General features: G+C 34.1%; 5 protein-coding genes across 14 annotated transcripts in view; 3 read left to right on the top strand and 2 right to left on the bottom strand.

Annotated features, from left to right (window-relative positions):
* Nucleotides 1-75: 75 nt before the first annotated feature.
* LOC122538940 lies at nucleotides 76-4456 on the top strand. 4 transcript variants are annotated; one of them, XM_043673457.1, is made up of 7 exons: nucleotides 76-166; nucleotides 1689-2026; nucleotides 2240-2708; nucleotides 3151-3207; nucleotides 3355-3482; nucleotides 3554-3750; nucleotides 3818-4456. In XM_043673457.1, exons 2-7 carry the CDS (start codon nucleotides 1790-1792, stop codon nucleotides 3903-3905), a joined length of 1176 nt encoding a protein of 391 aa, XP_043529392.1. In that variant the 5' UTR covers nucleotides 76-166; nucleotides 1689-1789; the 3' UTR covers nucleotides 3906-4456. The 4 variants fall into 4 exon arrangements, with proteins under 4 accessions (XP_043529392.1, XP_043529391.1, XP_043529389.1 ...); XM_043673456.1 differs by having other exon boundaries at nucleotides 2240-2789; XM_043673454.1 differs by having other exon boundaries at nucleotides 2240-2843.
* Nucleotides 4457-4522: 66 nt separating this feature from the next.
* LOC122538941 (RNA-binding protein EWS-like) lies at nucleotides 4523-12105 on the bottom strand. 7 transcript variants are annotated; one of them, XM_043673462.1, is made up of 10 exons: nucleotides 11946-12105; nucleotides 11616-11730; nucleotides 10580-10726; nucleotides 10293-10505; nucleotides 10021-10215; nucleotides 9780-9948; nucleotides 9586-9700; nucleotides 9295-9426; nucleotides 8602-8643; nucleotides 4523-4814 (listed from the first exon to the last, which is right to left on the bottom strand). In XM_043673462.1, the coding sequence occupies exons 2-10, from the start codon at nucleotides 11714-11716 to the stop codon at nucleotides 4810-4812; spliced, it is 1119 nt and encodes a 372-aa protein (XP_043529397.1). In that variant the 5' UTR covers nucleotides 11717-11730; nucleotides 11946-12105; the 3' UTR covers nucleotides 4523-4809. The 7 variants fall into 7 exon arrangements, with proteins under 7 accessions (XP_043529397.1, XP_043529400.1, XP_043529393.1 ...); XM_043673458.1 differs by lacking the exon at nucleotides 4523-4814 and adding an exon at nucleotides 6818-7973; XM_043673460.1 differs by lacking the exon at nucleotides 4523-4814 and adding an exon at nucleotides 6818-7973 and having other exon boundaries at nucleotides 10580-10723.
* A 347-nt stretch (nucleotides 12106-12452) lies between these two features.
* Nucleotides 12453-15272, top strand: LOC122538937 (serine/threonine-protein kinase polo). Its single transcript, XM_043673450.1, has 7 exons — nucleotides 12453-12765; nucleotides 13066-13290; nucleotides 13374-13591; nucleotides 13669-13964; nucleotides 14047-14337; nucleotides 14523-14923; nucleotides 15023-15272. The coding sequence occupies exons 1-7, from the start codon at nucleotides 12673-12675 to the stop codon at nucleotides 15218-15220; spliced, it is 1722 nt and encodes a 573-aa protein (XP_043529385.1). The 5' UTR covers nucleotides 12453-12672; the 3' UTR covers nucleotides 15221-15272.
* Nucleotides 15273-16636: 1364 nt separating this feature from the next.
* LOC122538938 (piggyBac transposable element-derived protein 4-like) lies at nucleotides 16637-19817 on the bottom strand. Its single transcript, XM_043673451.1, has 2 exons — nucleotides 17492-19817; nucleotides 16637-17412 (listed from the first exon to the last, which is right to left on the bottom strand). Exon 1 carries the CDS (start codon nucleotides 19193-19195, stop codon nucleotides 17498-17500), a length of 1698 nt encoding a protein of 565 aa, XP_043529386.1. The 5' UTR covers nucleotides 19196-19817; the 3' UTR covers nucleotides 16637-17412; nucleotides 17492-17497.
* The window catches only part of LOC122538933 (ATP-binding cassette sub-family C member 4-like), a 35423-nt gene continuing 31206 nt past the window's right edge, over nucleotides 16737-20953 (top strand). Inside the window, exon 1 of the mRNA XM_043673444.1 lies at nucleotides 16737-17019. The gene's annotated coding sequence lies outside the window, so the exon portion shown is untranslated. The remainder of the gene's footprint in view (nucleotides 17020-20953) is intronic.

Below are 20953 nucleotides of genomic sequence, written 5' to 3'. Positions count from 1 at the left end.
GTTCGCAGAGGGTAGGCCACCTCGCCAGCTACGCGAGTGGATCGATTCGCGGATCGATTGATCTCACGGCCGTGGCTCTCTCCGAGCTGGCAAACTAACAAGAAAAAAAAAAAAAAAAAAAAAAAAAAAAAAAAAAAAATTACAAAAATACAGAAATGTCACTCAGGTAAGCGAACACGAATCTTTCTTTTCCTTTTTGCATGGATGTCCACGCGGTGGAGCATCTTCTTTTCTTCTCTCGCTTCGGTTCTCTCGCGTTTTCGAACTTTTCGTAAGAGACAAGTGCTAAATTCCGTTTAGTGAGTTCGGTATCGTCGCGAGTGTTGAGATCGAAACCTCGTCACGGGATTCTGTTTCTGCACGGTTTCGGAACGGACCTGTCCCGAGGATAATGAAGAAACGATGTTGGAATAAATGAGAGACCCTGTCCATGTCCGGCGTGAAGGGTGTAAATAATAATCGAGGTGTTCAAATCGATGCGTGTGCCTGGAAAACAAAGCGTGATTTTTTTTTAATTGGACGGATTAATTATGATATGCTTAACGTAGCATTCAATGCGTAGTTGATATAATATCTGTTGTGAATTCTGAGACAATTTATTTTAGATTTATATATATATATATACATACATATATAATTCGTGTACTATTTAGTGCATAATACTTTATACTATACTTTATATATAGTATATAATATACTTATATACTTTATAGTATATAGTATACAATATACTTCAAGTATATTATATTAATTAACATAATATTTATTGTAAATTCTAAAATAACTTATTTTAAATTTATATATATATATCACATATATATAAAATTTATGTACTATATATATAGTATATTATATTAATAACATAATATTTATTGCAAATTCTAAAATAATTTATTTTACATTTATATATTATATATACATATATAATTTATATAATGTACATATATATATATATATATATATTTATATATTTATATGTATTATAATTTAAAATCGTACAATCTTATTGTTAGACCAGTGTGTTTTTTATTTAACACGCTATCTCTAAACTCCTCTCACTCAGGGCACTCGCGTTACATCGTTTCCTCTGTTCCAGCAGTTCTATTGCTTTCCTCCATTTCTATCGCTGACACATCCACGTGCCATATGACGAATTCATGACTTTATATGCACGTGTATATATATACTTCCGCAGTTTTTGAAATCAGTTCAGTCAGTTTCGATATGCCTATCCGCGCGCGAACGTTTCGATAAGATCCGCACGCCACTTCCTTTATCACTGTCGCTATCTCGTAGCTCTTTGTCAACGTTTCAATCGTACGTATTATGAATTAAAAACAAATAGAAAAGGGTCGACCCCTATCGACGTGTAACAGTCATAGTTTCCTTTTTTTTTTTTCTCTTTTTCTTTGTCTTCTAACGAAAAAAACCAAAAACATAATTAATTCGTTATATTTTCCTGGAAAAGTAAAATTTATACTGAATTTAATTTTTATACTAAAATACGAAATGAAATGAAAAGTGATTGTTAATGCATAATTATTTTCTCTTTTTCTCTTCTTCGGCGAAGTGAGTGAAAGATTTTTTTTTATTGCCTCGCGTCGATATTTATCGAGTGACAATCTAATTACAATTTACCTTTTGAAGCGAAGAAGCCATTAAATTAAACTATGTGTATATCGTTTCAGGTCATTTGTGATATATATGTGATATATTGTATACAATTCAAACTAGTCCTGAACGCGTTTTTCTTCGCGATCGATCGATACGCAACGTCCTCCGGTGATCGATGGCGACGAAAATCACAATGGAGGGCCAACACATCGATCTGTCAGTCGATCGTGTTCCACCGAAAAACGCGGCAAATTTAATTCAATGTGACGTCGACATGAGGGTGATCGTGTCGAGCGTGAAGAAGTCAAAGATGTTCCAAAGATTCTGCGCCGCTGTTATGTTCTTTTTAGCGATCCTCTTTGCCGTTATGCTGTACCACTTGAGGAGGGAGATTCGTGCCTTGCAGCTACAAGTAAATGAACCAGTCGTTTATCGCTTCTCGTCGTAGTGGGGTAAATCAGTGAAAAACAAAACACCTAAAAGAGCTTCTTCTTTTTCTCGTTAGTCACATTGAAACGAAATATGTTACTTAGGCGGTTCGTTTTTCATCGAATCACCCTGTACAATGAAACAAAATTGAACGACTTTTCATCATTTTTCTTTCTCTTTTTTTTTTTTTTTTTAGGTGCAATCTTTAAACGTAAATTTATCGCTAGTGACGTCCAAGTACGACAGGCTGAACCAAGACTGGATTCAAAGGTGCGGCCGACTCCTCGAGAACAGGAAGCTTGACGATGTGAAAAGACTGTTGGAGGAAGCATCATCGATGTCCAAGACCACAGACGTTATCGGAATTCGAAATAAGATTAACGACGATGCCGCGAACCCGTATGGAGATTCAACGAAGAATTCCAGAGATGGACACGCGTCGCGTAATGATGCTTACGGCATAAACAATGGAAACAACGTTGCAGCTTCTAAACTGCTTGCGGCGTTAATAAGCAACGAGGACGACAGAGCTAATGGTAACCCGCGCGTTGAAAGAGCAGCGTTAGAGAAAGAGAATTTGACAGAAGGAGCCATACAGGGGAAGATTGATAATGTGAATGATGATTATTATAGCGATGATGGTGGTGATGATGATGATGATGATGGTAATGATAGTGATAATGATAATGACTTAGATATCTGGAGAGAATCCCATTCTGGAAGGTCGAAGAGAGAGGAGGGAAGAGGTAAAAAACGGGCAAAGAACAAAAGGCAGCCCAAACGCAGTCACAGGCGATTGGGTATTTAGTATTATGTATTTAGTTAGCATGCGTTTCCGTTGTCCAAAGAAAGATACTCTGTATCCAGAAAATTACAATATTTCTGTCTTCTCTCTTTATCTTTTTTTTTCTTTTTTTTTTAGTAAGATAATGACTGAAACAATCAAAATTAATTGAGCATTAAGAAAAGTAATGACAAGATACAAACTTGCAACATTTTTATTAACTGAACGAATCGAATGCTTTGCAAAAGTCGATTGTTCATTTCACTCATTTAATATAAGCTGTTTTGTTAGGCATAGAATTTGTACAAAGAATGTTTGTCTAGGACCTTTGGTAGCAACGTTTGTGGGCGCAATTCCAGAGCAACATATCACAGACACAGGTATATAAAAAAAAACATTAATATCATGTTCAATTAGATCATTAAATTTTACATTAATTACACATAACATCATATTGATCACATATAATATGCATATTTTTGTTTCTTTAATGTAATGTAAGTAATAAATGTGCTTATACTTTTCAGTTTACATTGGTCCGTGGGTCAAAAGTATTAGAAACAATACTCAATACAATTTAAATAAATTCCATTTGGTAGAGGATAAGAAATCCATCGAAGTCACAGTAACTGGTTTGTACATGATTTCTGCACAGGTAAAACACCGCGTTTGACATTCAGAATCAATGCTTCGCACGTTTCCTCGCAATTCTCGTTTCTCTTTCAGATTTTCTACTTTGGCGAGCGAATAAACTACTCCTATTGGATATTATTAAGCTCAGAAGGTAAATCCAGTACCCAGAAACTTGTGAAATGTTCCACAGCCTCTTCTCCGTCGGCCACAGAGGTATCCTGTTATACAAGTATAATAACTCCGTTGCAGAGAGGTGACAGAGTTCACATTCAGCAACAGGAAAAAGATCGGTGTGTAATTAACGTAAAGTCAGAATCATTTTTTCTTATGTAAAGTGGTAAAATGTTTTTTTTTTAGATTGATAAATATGCGAGAGGGATACAGTTACATACAACTGGTACTTCTGTCTAATAATGTCCGTAAGAAGCGTTTTACGATAAATTGAAAAGTGTAAGAATCGAGTGTTGTGCCATGCAATAGTGAAAAAAAGAACTTTCATATTAATGTGATCAACGAGAAAGTAAAAAAAAAAGTTACTCGTAAGTGTGAATCAAATGATCGAAATTTTAATTTTAAGTTTAAAGTTTTGCTTTATATGCAATTGACTTTTCCATTAAACAATCTTCCTCTTTATATTATTCCTATTTTTGTTACTTTTTTCACGTAATGTAAGTTTTTTAATTTTATACAAATTGAAATTGAACGTAGGAAGAGATGCATAATGCATAAGAGTAAAAGAGAAATTTTTAGCATCAATGATTCAAATTTACGTTCGTATACGTTCATGTCTACTTTGAAATTGTACTGCTGTGTATTTTTTTTTATTTCTTAAAGACAAGGAAAATCAAAGATGTGATGCTATGTTTTAAGAATCACACTTTGTAACAACCATGTGTAACCAATTTCATTGAAAAATTTTAAAAAGTATTATATCAATATGTAATGTTGTTAAACAATCATTCTGAAAGATTTAAAAAATAAAAGTTCTGATTGTAATTTACGTGTTCTTTTTATATTTCTTGCAAAAAATATATCAAAAACGGTATTAATTGAACACATCAATTAAAGACATAAATTATAAGTTTTTATTTATAAAAAAAAGACATATATTCTTTTATCGTGAACATGTCAGTGGTTATAAACTTACAAATCTTAAAAATTCTATCCTTTGATAATCTCCTTCGTACCATCTTACAATATTTTTCGCCATTGTAACATTTAAAGAAAAAAGAAGAAAAAAAAAGAACACTTGAATCTTCTTGAGGAACAACGTCGATGCCAGTCATGTGGCAGATGTTGCTTGGCTCACTGAATTGGTAGTACGACCATCTGTGACAGCATAGTCGTTATCAACCTAAAGAAATTAATAATAAAAAATTAGAAGTTGGCAGATAAGACAAAAGCAATGAAATCTTAAAGATATACCTAGCATTGACGCATTGCAACATGTTTAGTATATAAATCATATTATTGTTCTCGTTATTAATTTAAATCATAAAAATATGCTTTTAGACTCCTTCTTTGATAAATGTTCGCTACATTCCTTCCCTGCTTTCTCGTTTTTGTTTTATGTTAATGTCACGATAAATCGTACTTGGCTTTTGTAAAGTAACGTGTTCTTTAAGAAATTCTCAATTCGTACCTTTCGATTGTTACCTTATCGTCATTATCATGACTGAACAATACACTGCAGATATCGCAAGTATAAAGCGGTTCAATAAAAAAAAATAAAAAAAAAATTTTTACTGTACGTCTCTGAGATACGTGCTCTCTGTTACACGTTTTTAAAACAAATACAAACAAAATTAACTTTATATACCATTTCCACTTTACATTCGATAGATGCAGATCTAATTATTACGATTATGATTATTATGATTATTGTCCTTGCTAACATTTGCTTTGTACTAAATTTGTAGATTGGTTTTTTTTTTCTTATATAAAACGGATAATTTATTTTACTCACCTGAAATTGGGTTGAGGTTTACTCGAGCATTTGTCTTTTAATATATACGAGCATAATACATGTTAGCATAGATTTAATTCGGTACTCTTGTTGCTTACTCTTGCTTTTCCATTGATATTTTTTTTTTGTTTGTTTTTTTTTTTATATATATACATATACTATTTTATGTTTTCTTTTTTCGTTTTAAATACGTTTTCTGTTCTCTTTTTCTATATAATATACGTATACGTATAAGATGCAACTAAGTCTTTGCATGTGACAACTTGGAAAACAACAGACTGAAGTGATGATTCACATTGAAAAAGAATTGCAACAATATTTTGAATGGAAAAAAAAATGAGGTGCACCGTACAGAAGGTCAAACGTTAATTTGACACACAAGTCGGTCAATCGCTTGGAAAAATCAAACAAAGACATTCTAATTAATGAAATATACTATAACACTTCTAACAGAAAAAAATACTTTCTAAGTTTCATTTACGTGATACCTGATGCCATCGGACATTAATAACATCTATCATATCAGTCGTCATTTACTCATATAATATTGTATTGTTATTTGAATTGGTATTCTCCTTGCTGGTAACAGAGGGAAGGTACTCTCTCTTTCTTTCATTCTGTTCCCTACGTATCTCAGGTTGTTGTTACGCCTGTGAAATAAACTCAGTTTTTGTCAATTTTTTTTTTCTTATATATATATCTAGAACTGTCCATTAATACTGTTCTTATGTATAAATATATATATATTTTTTTGAACATCATACTTCATTTTGAATGTAAAATATTTTTCTTAATAAACTACATATAATAAAATAAAAAAGAATTTTTGCTTAGCTCTTTTGTGTATAAGATATTATAAAAAATTTACTTTCCAAAAGATTATTGATTTTTAACAAAAGTTTCATACCTACGTCATGTTACACGAATACACTGTATTCTTTTCAGTTGAATTACTTTTTATGTATATGTGCTTTTCTAAGGCAGTTGCTGGTTTTCCCCTTTTTCATTGCTACATGTTCTTTGGAATTCAATCCGTATAGCCTCTCATATTAAAGGTGAGGAAATAATAAACGTGAAAAGTATTACTTATTTTTTTTCATGGTTCTTTGTTTCAAAGTTTCTTTTCATTTCGCTTGTAATTACTCTAGTTCTTACAATGTTAAATTGATTCACTATCGCTATACCAATGACATGCGACGATAATTTTTAACATAGTTTAGACAATTTCATTGTAATTTATAATAATAAACAGAATATAAGATCACAATGTCTGCCCTATATAATTATTCTGTATCTCAATATACACAATTTGCTGGGACAAATATTCCATACTCATGCACTCTGAGCCTTGAATAGATACGTCGTTTCTTGATTTCCATATAAATATCTAGTTTTTCTTTTTCTTTTTTAACCGCTAATATGCCATTTTGATTGTCTCTGCCGGTGTGACATTTCAATACATAATCACTACTTAAACAGCTAGAAGAAATTCCTAAAATCATCATTAAACTTTCTAACATTATCCATTTAACTTTTTAGAAATCTCTGTCACCACTAAGCAGAGTATTTTATATAGTTCGCATAAAAATTGAATTTGCAAGTTGAAAGTATAATTGTGGATATACGCATATGTATATATATATATATAGGAAATGAAATGTCGCAACAGTCGGACTCAATCGTTATATTATAAGCTTGTTGCTAAATGACAACACAAGTATTACCAGAATAAAAATGTCGCACTATCAAACGCTTAAAGAGGGGCAGTTTATATTCTGATACAAGATTCTTTCTCTTCAATTCATAGTTAAGTGTAAAAAACAAAATACCATAATATACAATTATTTGCTCCTGTTTTTCTTTTTCCACGCAGAACAGTAAGATATTGATCTTTTTGCACCTACTCCTTTGAAGATAATTGAACTATATGCGTTTGTTCACAATGATCGACCAATTAATGACTTTACAAACAGAGTGAATATTCTTTACCCTTAATAATTACAATTTCATACTTCACAATCGCAGATAAAGGAAAAGAAAGATAAACTGTACATCAACTAAACTTAATCCTAAAAAACAATGTTCTGAACCAAATGTGACAAAAGTAGATGCTATACTGCTGAGTCAAGTATAAAACGCTCATGTCATTTATACTTCTTCTTCTTTCTCTTTTTTTTAAATCGTAATTAAACAATTGCTCGCGTTTAACGCGTAATTTGACGGGTTTTCCATGCGCGCGACAAAGATAGAAAATTATATTCAGAAATTTCATTGAATCTGTTCTCGAATTTTCTTTCTTTCTTTCTTTTTTTTCCTACGGGTATACTTTTTTTATCTGAATATAATTCCTCCGATGAAATATTAAGAAATATTTGGTGTTCGTGACAAATGATATTTGTCCAACTTTTTCACGCGCTAGGAACAACTTTTCTTGTTTTCTTTTGAAATTTGGAAAGAAATGACATTTAAATATGTAAAATTAAATAGTTGCAAGTGTAATTTAATAACGTCGCTGAGACTGGGCGTTTTGGTAACCAGCACTGCCACCTGTAAACAACCATAGCTCCTCCATTCAATCATCTTTTTAAGCATGTAGTTTTGTATTGTGTATATATATATATATATATTTTTTTTTTTCTTAACTTGATCTGCATTTAACTTTATATTAGATACAATATTAATCATCGTATAAAATTGAATAATATAAATATATTATTTGCCTACTTTTGTCGGGTGCATCTTTCTTTTTTTCACTGTAACTATTCGTTATGTTAACTCTGCTTGAAAATACAAAAAACAAATTTTACGGTATATGCATTTGCCTTATAGTTTGTTCGACAATTATAATTTACTACCGAAATTATGATTTGTCGCTTATATTCATTTTTGTTTCTAAGAATGCAGTACAAATCCTATGCTACAATTTTTTTTTTCTCTACTTCTTGCAATTGACATTAAACATTTCTGCATGTATCCGTCATAAATTTATTTATATGAATTTAAAAATTCACAACAGGATTTCGTTTTCAATTTCTTTCAAATATCCGTTTCATTGGACTAACAAATACGACCGTTTTCTTGGAGTTATGTGTAAACCCGGCCCTAAGCATTTCGTTCGCGAGAAGATAGTCTTTCAAAAATTAAAAAGCTCGCCTGAATTGCGAATTGTACTTACCATAATCTTGTTTCCCGTACACACCATCTTGACTGGAGTAATCTGCAAGTACAACAAATTGAAAGTTACAAATTGATCAACAACGTTGCTTCAAGTAATGTAGATGTGACTCAGACGAGAAAAATCTGTAACTCACTAGATCTAAAACTTCATACTATATTCTGTTTTACCTATATCAAAATAAATTTCGTGAGACATTAAGATTTTCTTTTTTTTCTTTTTGTACAGGTACAGTTCATTCTGGAATGGAGAATAGCAGGAGGCAGTGCTGCAGTGCTGGTATTCAAATACTCACGATATCCACATTTTTCTTCACCGTATCAATTTCTACTTTTGCTTTTTTTTTTTTTTTTTTTAATAGGAGCAGTTATGAAACGCAACTCTTAATTGCAAGCAACAAAGTTGAAAGAAGAAAGTAAAACTAAATCTATTCTTATTGAGAAAAGAAAAGAAAATAAAGACAAACTTTAAACTTTTTTTCTAATTAAACGTTTCTCGTCTGAATCGATTGATATTTGAGCGTAAGAAGTGCTAGTAATTAAAGACTATAAGGACAAGGTGTTATATTATGGATTACTTATTTCTTTCATTTCCCTTCTTCGTCCCTTCACTCTTTTTTTTTTTCTTTTTAAGTGAAACCGAGAAAAAGATAAATACGTGATGTAAAATGTGGTGTCGAACGGAAAAACTAACCATAAAGTTGCGTCGAGTAACCACCCCTGTTGCTCATAGAAGTGGCATTAGAAGATCGGTCATCGTAAGGGTTAACAGGGGCATAACCTGCACCCCCACCCCCTGCTGCCACTGCCTCCTGTTGGTAATTGGCTGTGCACGCAGTATATTATATTAATTACACCACCACATTAATAATAACATTGCCCTTCATTTCATTTGCGCAACGAACTTTTTTTTTTTAATTGAACTGTTTCTCAATTTTACTGAAACTATTGAAACTAAACAATTTACAGCATCACATATACTGACCTGATGGTGGAGCTTTGCCATAGCTATAAGGATCACCAGTACTGAAAGCTCCTGTAGTTGGTACAGCAGGTGCTCCTCCATACCTACTATCAGTAGCTGCTGATGGTGGATATCCCTGAACAACGTTATACATGTTAGTTAGAAATTTCCTGCTCCGTCTAATTCAACATTTTTAATGCGACAAACTAGCTTACAGCTGTTTGACCATAATCTGGCGGCTGTTGGTAACTTTCGTAACTTTGATACGAAGACTGAGTATAATTTTGTGATCCATAACCACCACCGTATCCTACTGGCTGCTGCTGCTGTGGTTGTTGCTGCCCTCCACCATAGGCATTGCTAGTACCACCTCCATATCCTTGACTATATCAAGAACATTTCCACAATGAAATAATACACTTTTATCAGATCAACTTATTTCAAGCTAATAACTACCTTGGTGGTTGAGTGGCATAACCATTCGCGGATTGCGAAGATGGTTGATCAAATCTCGGCCTTTTTGAAGGTCCGCTCGAGCCTGGTGGCCCACCTCCTCTTTTCGACGGGCCACTGCCACCGCGTCCACTACTTCCTCTACTTCCACGATCACCAAAGCCTCTTCCACCTAGGCCACCTCTACCAGAGCCACCTCTGAAAATAAATGAAAGTTCTATTCACTGGTACTTTATATATATAATGTTGAATTTAACAGAAATTATAAGTTTTACCGAGATCCTCCTCTGCTACCTCTATCCATTCCTCGTCCACGGAAACTGCTACTACCTCTAGGATTGTCACTCCTACCAAAATCACCTCTTCCTCTGCCTCGGAAACCACTACTTCCACCTCCTCTGCTACCACCACGTGGTAGGCCTCCCATTCCTGGTGGTGGTGGTCCACCACCTCCTGGACCACTGGACATTCCTGGTTCCGGTGGACCCCTGATGTAACAACAAACATTAATAACATGTTGCAACAAAGTAATTCAATAAATAATAATTTCGTGTCTAAATACCCAGGAGGGAAATGTCCACCACGACCACCTCTTCCAGGTGGACCACCTCTACCTCTCATTCCTGGTGGTCCACCTCTCATTCCACCTCCAGGTCCACTACCTCTGCCACCTCTCATCATACCACCACCCCTCGGAGGGCCACCTCTATTGACACAACATCAAATTTTATAACTTTTAGCATCATTACATGAAATACAAATACATGGTATATTGCAATAATATTCTAACACATCACAGTGTTCATAGAATTATTTTAACTTATCATAGAAAACTTTAAGATATACATTAGATATGTTGTACAAAATATTTTCAAAATTCACAAATTTTGTCCTGAAAGTGTATTAGAAAATATTCATTGCAAACATATATATTACATAGATCGCAAAAGCATTTGTTCAATATTTATAACATTTGTTAAATACTTCAAATGACTATTTATCCTTTACCTCAATTCTTCATTGAATATACATTTAGAACAAATCTCTCTGTAGAGTTTATTACAGATTACAAAACCATTCATTCAATATTCAGTTCATTTGTAACATTTATATAAACACAGATGACTATTTATTCTTTATATTCTTCATTAAATATTACTTTAAATATGAATTTTTCATTAAATATTACATATTCAAAACAAATATCTTGTAAAATTTAAGAAAAGATCCAGAAGCATTCATACAATATTCACAACTATTTGTTAAATACTTCAGCTAACTATTTATCTTTTATATTAATTCTTCATTGAGTGTATATTTAGACCAAATATCTTGCCAAAAACTTAATCAAAGCAGTCACGATAGTTGGATCGAAATCTTCTTCATGTAGAACATGTAAGTTTAAATATTTTTGTAACCTATTATATTCGAGTCACAGTCAGAAACTGCGCTCTAATCAATTTCATAAATTGAGAAAGACTCATCTTGAAATTTAAAGAGAAAATCTCGAAGTTAACTTGCGAGAAGCTTGTTTATAGGTTACAAGAATCAGTATGTACATAGGCAGAGTTGTTAGTGAACGTATGCAGTAAATGTACCTTCCTCCCCTGTCCCCAAAACCGCCGCGTCCTCTCATAGGGCCGCCTGGGCCACCACGTCCACCACGAAATCCACCCCTGCTGGCTGGCGCGCCTTCCATTGATCGATCGGTATCTAAAATTTATTCCAACGAGATTTCCTTATGAGCGACGAAATTTTCATTCACCGCAACGACAGACGCTGTCTAATATTCGCAGATCAACCAACGAAGCTCTTTTCTTTTTTTCTGATCACAACTACTTCGCCAACGTATCGTGGGCGTTCAGTAAATTCTAAAAAGAGATTCGAATAGAATGCAGGCTTTACTTTCCCACCGGTGACGTACTTACTTGACTGGCTTATCGTTGAATTATCTGTTCATAGATACCAAACGCGCCAAATCTTCGACAAGCCAACAACGAAAATGGACGCCGGTTGCCGGAAAAAGAAGCATCGACCCCACCACTTAAATTACTACACCGACATTACCGGATATCCTCCCTATTAGGCGCGTTCTCACGTAACAACCTGAGCTTTTAATAATTACAAGGAGCAAAATATTTCTCACTTCGCAGAAAAATATTTAATTTACATACAACGTGATATATAAATTTTAATTCTACAATTACGCGGGAAAGAAATTTTCCAATTCTCGTTCGTTTAGGTTAGCCAACGTGCGATCACGCTCTGAACATGGTATAAGTTTGTTCGTTCGTTCCGCTGAAATGCATTTAACGTTTGGAAACATTTTTAAATCGAGAGTGGAGTGTTGAACACTTTTCTTAAAGAGACGAACCCAGTTTCGTGTGAACGCGGCTTGTTGTTACCAGGGGTACAGTGACAATTGCTTGCGCACAGTTGGCAGCACGCGCAGGGAAACGCGGGATTGGTTAAAATATTGAGGTTTAAATATTGAAATCCGTTGCATGTCTCCCGCATGACAAAAACAGGAAAATTTGTATTTCGGGAGGAAAGTCGGCGTTGAATGTAATTTTTTTCGTGGAACGTGCGAGCAACGTGAGCGTGCATCATTTTTCGCAGTATACCGCGTAATCCGGGGGGAGAAGGTAGTGCAAAATGTCAAAAGACGAGAAAGAGTGCGTTATTCCTGATGTGATATACGACGTAGGCTCGGGCAAAAGTTATATCAGAGGACGATTTTTCGGGAAAGTAAGTGGTTCCTCTCGCATTTTCGTCGAGTTTTCTCTCTCTCTCGGTTTCAACCGAGAGAAAATTCAACATTTACTAAACAATTTTGTTTCTTGAGACTCGTTCGAACAAATAATTTTCTCCTCTGTGTACGCCAACCATTGGCACTTGTTGCTCTCCTCCGCCACTTTTGTATCACACATTGCAGCGTGTATTCCATATATCTTGTTACTTTAATCCTTTTATTCTGCATTTTGCACTTTGCAATTTTATGTTTTTCTTTTTCTTTTTTCTTCTTTTTTTTTTTTTCATTTATTGTAGGGTGGTTTTGCAAAATGTTACGAAATCAGAGAGTCAGAGACACACCGTGTATACGCTGGGAAGATCGTGCCAAAATCACAAATCACAAAGAGCAATCACAGAGAGAAAATGACACAAGAGATTTCCATTCATCAAACACTGAACCATAAAAACATTGTAGGTTTTTATGGTTTTTTTGACGATCCTCAGAATGTATATATAATTTTGGAGTTGTGCAGGAAAAGGGTAAATATAATTCAACACTTGCTTCACCAGCTCTTACCCAAAGATACCATATATCATTTAAACTAGCAATTGTGTCTTTTCAGTCAATGATGGAATTGCATAAACGTAGAAAAGCGTTAACAGAGTGCGAGACTAGATATTACATGAAACAAATTTTAGATGGTGTGAACTACCTGCACCAGAATAAGATAATTCACAGAGATCTAAAATTAGGTAATTTATTTCTAAGCGATGATCTGCAAGTTAAGATTGGCGACTTTGGTTTGGCCACTAGACTAGAGCACGAAGGAGAACGTAAAAAGTAACTGCTCTGTTTATTTTCATATGTATATACCTTGTATATTTAATACAATGAATTAATGTCAAGTTCATTAATAGAACGCTGTGTGGAACACCTAACTACATAGCACCAGAAATTTTAACTAAAGCTGGACATTCTTATGAAGTTGACATATGGAGTATTGGATGCATTATGTATACTTTACTTGTGGGGAAACCTCCGTTTGAAACGTCAAGTTTAAGGGAAACCTATGCCAGAATAAAGCAAGTTCAGTATAAAATACCTGCAAGTATTAATACAGTCGCGATTGACATGATTTCTAATATGCTGCAAGGAAATCCATCCAAACGTCCTTCCATAACGAAGCTAATAAAAGATCCGTTTTTCACTTGTGGTAAATTGAGACTTTGGCAACGAGTTTCAAGCCATTGTTGCGAAGAAATTTTTGTTGTTAATCTGTTTGAATTTCATTACAGGTTTTATGCCACATAGTTTACCGTTGTCATGTTTAACAATGGCACCTCGCTTAGATATGCTGGAAATATATAATCAGCGTAAGCCATTGTCTGAGATGAATACAAATGTAGGTGGAGAGGGGCAAAATTTAGTATCCCGTAATAGTCCAGCGCGCAAGACAAAGCCTGCAGATGCGATAAGCGAAGTTCAAAAACTGAACCATGACATTAGAAAGATGCTACAGACGTTGAGAGAACAGCTGAGTGCTGTGTTAAAGGCTAAACCAAATAGAGAGGCAGCTTCATTAACAGGTAAACTCTTCCAGGGATTAAATATTATTATCGCGTTTTTTATCACATCTTTTTATTTTCCTTCTATTAAAATTAACGGTTATTTAAATAACGATAATATATATAAATAATTGGTCTTGTAATTGTCAAATTCTTCTGTGCAAATTGTTTTGTGTGAATACTACACACTTGTTTTAACTGTGTAGATGAAATGAGTGATCCTGTTGCACAACCTGTAATTTGGATAAGCAAATGGGTTGACTATTCGGATAAATACGGATTTGGGTACCAACTTTCTGATGATGGCGTGGGTGTAATGTTCAACGATGGCACCCGTTTAATAATGCTAGCTAATTGTTTCAACATTCATTACATAAATCGCGAAGGAGACGAATTGTATTACACAGTCAAAGAGTATCCCACTGAATTAGATAAGAAGATGAGGTTAATGAACTTCTTCTTGAAGTATATGAACGACCATTTGATGAAAGCTGGGAGTTCTGTTGCTGTAAAACCATGCGATGCTATATCTAGAATACCTTACATGCATCAATGGTTTAGAACACAGAGTGCTGTAGTTATGCAGTTGACTAACGGAACAGTACAAGTAAGTAATTAGACATTTTGAGATGTATTTCTGTTTAAATTTTAAAATTTTTGAATGTGATAGAAAAACAAATGTTTAATTGTAATATTTTATTTTTAGATTAATTTCCTAGATCATACAAAAATTATTATGTGCCCGCTGATGGCAGCTGTTACCTATATAGACACCGAGAAAAATTTCAAAACTTACAGATTCCAAACTATACAAGAAAACGGATGTTGTAAAGGTTTGGCTAAAAATTTAGCGTATGCCTACGAGAAACTTCTATTAATGTTATCAAATCCTCAAACTCGATAATTATAACTTGTGACCAACCGATTTAGGAAATGAACAATTCTGATACACAGTATATTTTAGAAGTACTATGTTTCCCCCCTTTTTTTTTTTTTTTTTTTTTTTTTTTTTTTTTTTAGTAAAGATAATGCCTTTATATTTGGCGAATAACAAATACAATTAATTAGTAATTTTATTTTTATTTTATTTTATAGGGATATATCGAATTTTTGCTAGGTGTTTATATTATAACATCCAAATGAAACATCTACAAATCATGCAAACAGCTTAATTATTTGAGGGTCTTTTCGTATTATTAAAAAAAGCCTTCGTAGTTTTTTTACCAATATCGACAATCTTTTCATATTGTTAAAAGAAGCCAAATTTTTTTTTTTTATCGATGTCGACAATTAAATTATGGTCTTTTTTTATATAATAAACGTTTTGGTAATTTTTTGAATTGAACAAACATTTAAATTCAAGTACTTTGCCGCTCTGCATGAATATTCGTTAAATACCAAGAGTAATTGTAGTGTTGACATTAGCTGGTCATTATTGCTTCGATGAAGTAGTGCAATTGAACACTTGTCTATTTTTCTAATAAACATAAATGAATGGTCTAACTTTCAATGATATTCTAAGTTGTACACATTTCAAGGAGAAATTCGCTTCATATCATTTACATTTGTCTGTAGTCAGGTCTGCTAATAGCGTGGTTAAAGCATGAGTGTGTGTGTATGTGTGTGTGTGTTTGTGTGTGTGGGTCTTCAATCATCATTAAAAACACTGATATCTCGAATTCTCTTGATTTTACAAGAGAAGTATACGAATTATTTCTTTAACTGTGAAATTACGGATATAACGTTTAAGAAGTTGTAAAATGCGAAATATAAGCATACGTCAGGAGTGGGGGGGGGGATACTTAAAAAAAAAAAAAAAAAAAAAAATTCACATTCCAAGGATCACATTAATGAAATACATATATGGGAAAAAAGGAGAAAAACGAATGTATACAAATGTACATACATACGAATATTTCATGGCACTATGCACAATGCATATCGTACGAGCATTTATTATACAAAATATTAAAGAAAAAAATTGTAACGATAGTATTATTTTTCTACGTAATCTATGACATTGTTTTGAAAATAAAATAAAGTGTTTCCATTCTTAAACCAATTCGACTCATTTCCACGGTTGTCGACTCGAGTTCAAGAATCGGGCTTGGAAAAAGTTAGGTTAGAGCCATTACAGCACATTTGCATGACTTTTACTACAACTGTACATATTCGTCTCTGTTAATTTTCGGTCCTTCCTTCGTGCACATCAAGCACGAAAGGTTCGGAAAAAGAATTTCACGGCTTTTTTGTTGGAACAAAAACGCGAGGCGTATTTTATACTCTGCTATTCCGAAGAGAAAATGTATACATATACACCAAAGGGGATATGTTTTTTATTTATTTAACTTCCAATCTACATAAAATTAGAATCATCTTATGCTTTAAAAAAAAAAAAAAAACGACAGATGATGGAATGAACGGTATATACACTGATACATGCAAGCCGTTTACGTTACGATCAAATTCACTAGCACATTGAGCATACGCATCATGGAACGAAGAAATAAGGCAGAGGAGAGTCAAAGTTGAGAATTGCGTTCAGTAGCGGCGCAGGCTTTGCGCGAAGCATGCGTATGTTGTTTCGCTTTGTTCGAGTTTATTATTCGTCCGGAGCAACAGTATCCGATTTGTAGAATGTGACACGCGTTGTTGAAATTCCCTCGTTGAACAGAAGAGGAAGAAAGTCTCAGGCAACAGAAAGTGAGTAGCAGCGTTCACTGAGCGCGTATACATGTATACATGTATATTCATTTGACTGTTTTCGATGGAGGTCTCATTTCGAATCCCAGCAATCATGTTACGCCATTGTGTCAATATATCAAGGTCGGATAGTCCTGTACCAGACAAGCATTCTCATCTCTCGAGTCGTTGAACAATTCCTTGCCCTACGAGTCCCAACAGCGCGTAACACAGTGAACAAAATCGGACATGCGTCAAGCCATTTAACGTAAGAGTTGTGCCAATCGCACATGTCTTATGGTACACAAATACATGTGTAAAGTAATACAACTGGTTTAATTTTGCAAGATGTTTGAGAAATAATTTCGAACGATTCATCAGTGAATGAAAATGATTTACTTTACTAAATGATATCTGGAAGTGATAATAACATTTTATTTCAACTTCTGAATTGATGCTTATTTTAAGTTATTAGCGTTTCGAAGAAACTTACAGGAAATTAATAATCTTCAACCGTATGGTATCTTTCGAAGCATTTTGGAACATGTAACGCTATTTGACATGTTTTACACTCCCACGTGGTTTCACTGCGCTTCTTATGTTTTGCACAAACTTTACAAGCTCTTGATGGCTTTTGCTTCGATGGTGTTGGATCTATATGCTTGGGAAAATGACCCCAATGTTGCGCGTGCAGTCTCTGCGGTGAATCTCCGTTCGATAATCGCCCACGTCCTTTATACTCGGGTAAGGGCACATTTTTCAATAATGACTCGGCTATTTCAATTCTATATTCAGCGTAACTCTGTTTTTTCTCTGTATTTATTTTTTTGAACAAAATGTACGAGTTAAAGAGTGCCATGTCAAATACATAAAAGAATACTTTTCGATATTTTTTTGTATATTTTCTCATAACAGGGAAGCACGCCAACATTCGATCTTGGCGATCAATTCCAACCATTCCTTTATTATGCTCAATAACACATTTTGGTTTTGAAGTAGAATTGAATTGGCCTTTGCCTTGTTCAGTCATCTCTGCAGTTTCGTGCTTTGTTGAAATAATGTGAACATCTCGTTTATCCTTCCATTTTAATGCTAATATACCATTGCAGCTTCTCACTTTATATTCTCCCTTTTTTACTTTTGCTCTAACAAAATCTCTTGGCATATTCTTAATATTAGAACGTACTGTCCCAATGGCATTAGTTTTACTGTTGACTAAAGTTATAAACAGTTCTGGCGAAGAGCACCAATTATCAAAGTATAAAGTGTGTCCTTTGTGCAACACTGATTGCAACAGTTCCATGAGAACGCTTTCAGATGCACTGTCATCAGGATTTATTTGATCACTACCTATATATATTTTGAAGTCATAACAATAACCTGATTGTGACTCACACAATTTACAAAATTTTATACCAACTTTCGATTTCGATGGACTATGTTCTTTATAAGGTTTGTGTCCCTTAAATTTCATTAGAGATTCGTCGATGGCAATGTCCTCTTCCATTGTATACACTTCTTTAAACTTTTTATTAAAAAAATCTGTCACAGGTTTCATTTTACGTAGTTTATCGGTACCCTCAGTTGTATCGTTATTTGCAAAATGCAAGCATCTAGTTATTTGCAGAAATCTTTTCAATGGCATCGTTTTCCTGAATATTGGCGTTTCTATAATGGCCCTCTTGGACCAGTTCATTTGAATTGTTGGTTTTTTAACTTGAGCTATTATTATACATAATGCAAAATATATTTTTATTTCATCACAGTCCACAGGGACCCAAGTTTCGTCGATTTTTCGTTTTTTATTCTTATTGTTTATTATTTGTTCCGCGTACCGATTCGTCTCCGTTACAATATTCTCCCAAAACACATTCTCAAATATTACATTAAAAACGTCTAGCTCTCTTTTGTTTTCACTTAACTGAGATAAGGTTGCCATTTTTACGCCAGGAATCTCCGTGTAATTCCAGATCTTTGGTTTATTATCTTTTTCTTTCCAAACCCATTCATCTGATAGTGTTTGATTAACGTAATCTTCATCGTCGGTGTCGTCTTCAATAACCAGCTGCCTCGAACGTTTTCGTTCAGGAAATAATATATAACTACTGTCACTATCACTACTAAAAACATCTATTATATCATCATCTGCACAACTTTCACTCTCCTCATCGACGCTAAATTTTCTTTTTGAATACATTGTGCAAGAGCTCTTTTTTTTTTTTAGTGTTTTTAAGAAAATACTTTTGAACGTGCGACGTGGCCAAGAGTAATACGAAAGCGAGACAGAAAAACATCGGTGACAACCACGAGCGTGGCTCGTATTATCTGCGTTTGGTCCGATCCACAAACCACGAACGCGACACGTGTTGTTCACGTTTGGTCCGATCTACAAACCACGACCCTCACCCGTGGTTGTATTTGGTTCGACTTGCTTACCACGAGTCCCACACGATGTCGTAGACGAAGAGGTTAATGATCGGAATTTTATGATCAGAAAATGAGCCATTGGTTAGATTTAGATTAGGTTTTTTATTATTTCCGTGGTTCTTACCGGTTTGACGAATTTTGCACGATATTGCGAAGGGGTTATTGATCAGAATTTTATGATCAAAAAAATGAGCCGTGGGTTAGGTTAGGTTAGCTTTTTAATGAAAATCACGCATTTACTACAGAATTAATTAACATGCATGCATTCTATCTAGGAGCAAAAACGTTAACTTGCGTAGCCTGCAACAAGCCAAAAATTTGATCTCTATTTTAGAAATCGCGTTAACTTTTTGCACTGGAATGACGTGCCACGCATGTCCAGAATTTTTTGTCTGAAAATTGCAATATTTTCTCAGCTTTAAGTATATTTAAGTATAACCTACACATAATAGATTTATTACTTCTCAATAATTTCTATCCAGTCATCATGACAAATTCAAAAAGAAAGCGACGAATCATTCTATACGGTTTGGTCACTCGTTATGGTCCGCAATCAGTTGCCAGCGCAAGTGATTAAATCAAATTGAGAAGATGGCATATCAGGCTGAACGTTACGCGTCTAAATTGTTCCATTCTCAGCTTCCTTTCATCCCGATAACATTTCGCCCGGCGTCGTTTTAACGCGGCCATTAGCCTGACTGCGTTATATAACTAGATGGCATCCATGTAATGACAGAATAACAATGCGAGAAACGCGTTTGAGCGTCATAATGAACCCACTCTTTGCATTCGAGAGGTGATTCTCAGGCACCACTTAATTCGATGCGATAACTCGAACTGTAACAATGTTTATTTAATTTCTTCGGTACTTGAAACATTGATACCAATATCGCTTCATGAGTGGATGCCTAATAAATTCTTTATGTATAATCTTGCAAAATGTAAAATACACTTTCAAGTAGTTATAAGATTTTCTTATCTCAAATAAGTCGTGTGAACGATGAAGGATGACTGGCACCATTTTTATCTCCGCGTTTTGGTTCCATGCGTGTACATGTACAAGCTGTATAGTAAATCAAAGTCACTTATCTAAAAAGGATTTCTACTTTTAATTTGATAAAAATATAACAATACGCGTGCTAATTATTTTTTAAATCCTTCCTATTTCTTTTCTTTTTATTTTTTATCATCGGAACAAGTTATATTTATAACGTTGACGTGTTATCGTTGTTGTTACTCAATTACAATATTCTAACACACCGTTTTCGCAGTGTTCTAAATTCACACTAATCGCTTTGAACTTTTTACATGATATATTTATATCAATGTATACACTGTATTTAAAGTAACAGTATAATAATTGTAATTTTAAAGTAACACTTTTTTTATGTGTGAGGTACACATCAGGCAGATACAAGAACTATAATAGATTTCACGGGAGGGTAGATTAACTATTCCTGCAGCTGAATTACTCGATATTCTAAGAATTCATGACAATAACACACGATAAGATGTTCATTTTTATTCA

This window comes from Frieseomelitta varia, unplaced genomic scaffold (assembly GCF_011392965.1).
Source record: "Frieseomelitta varia isolate USP_RPSP 00005682 unplaced genomic scaffold, Fvar_1.2 scaffold_182, whole genome shotgun sequence".
NCBI lineage: Eukaryota > Metazoa > Arthropoda > Insecta > Hymenoptera > Apidae > Frieseomelitta > Frieseomelitta varia.
Note: the sequence above shows the minus strand (reverse complement) of the source record. Positions and strands in the feature narration are given on the sequence as shown.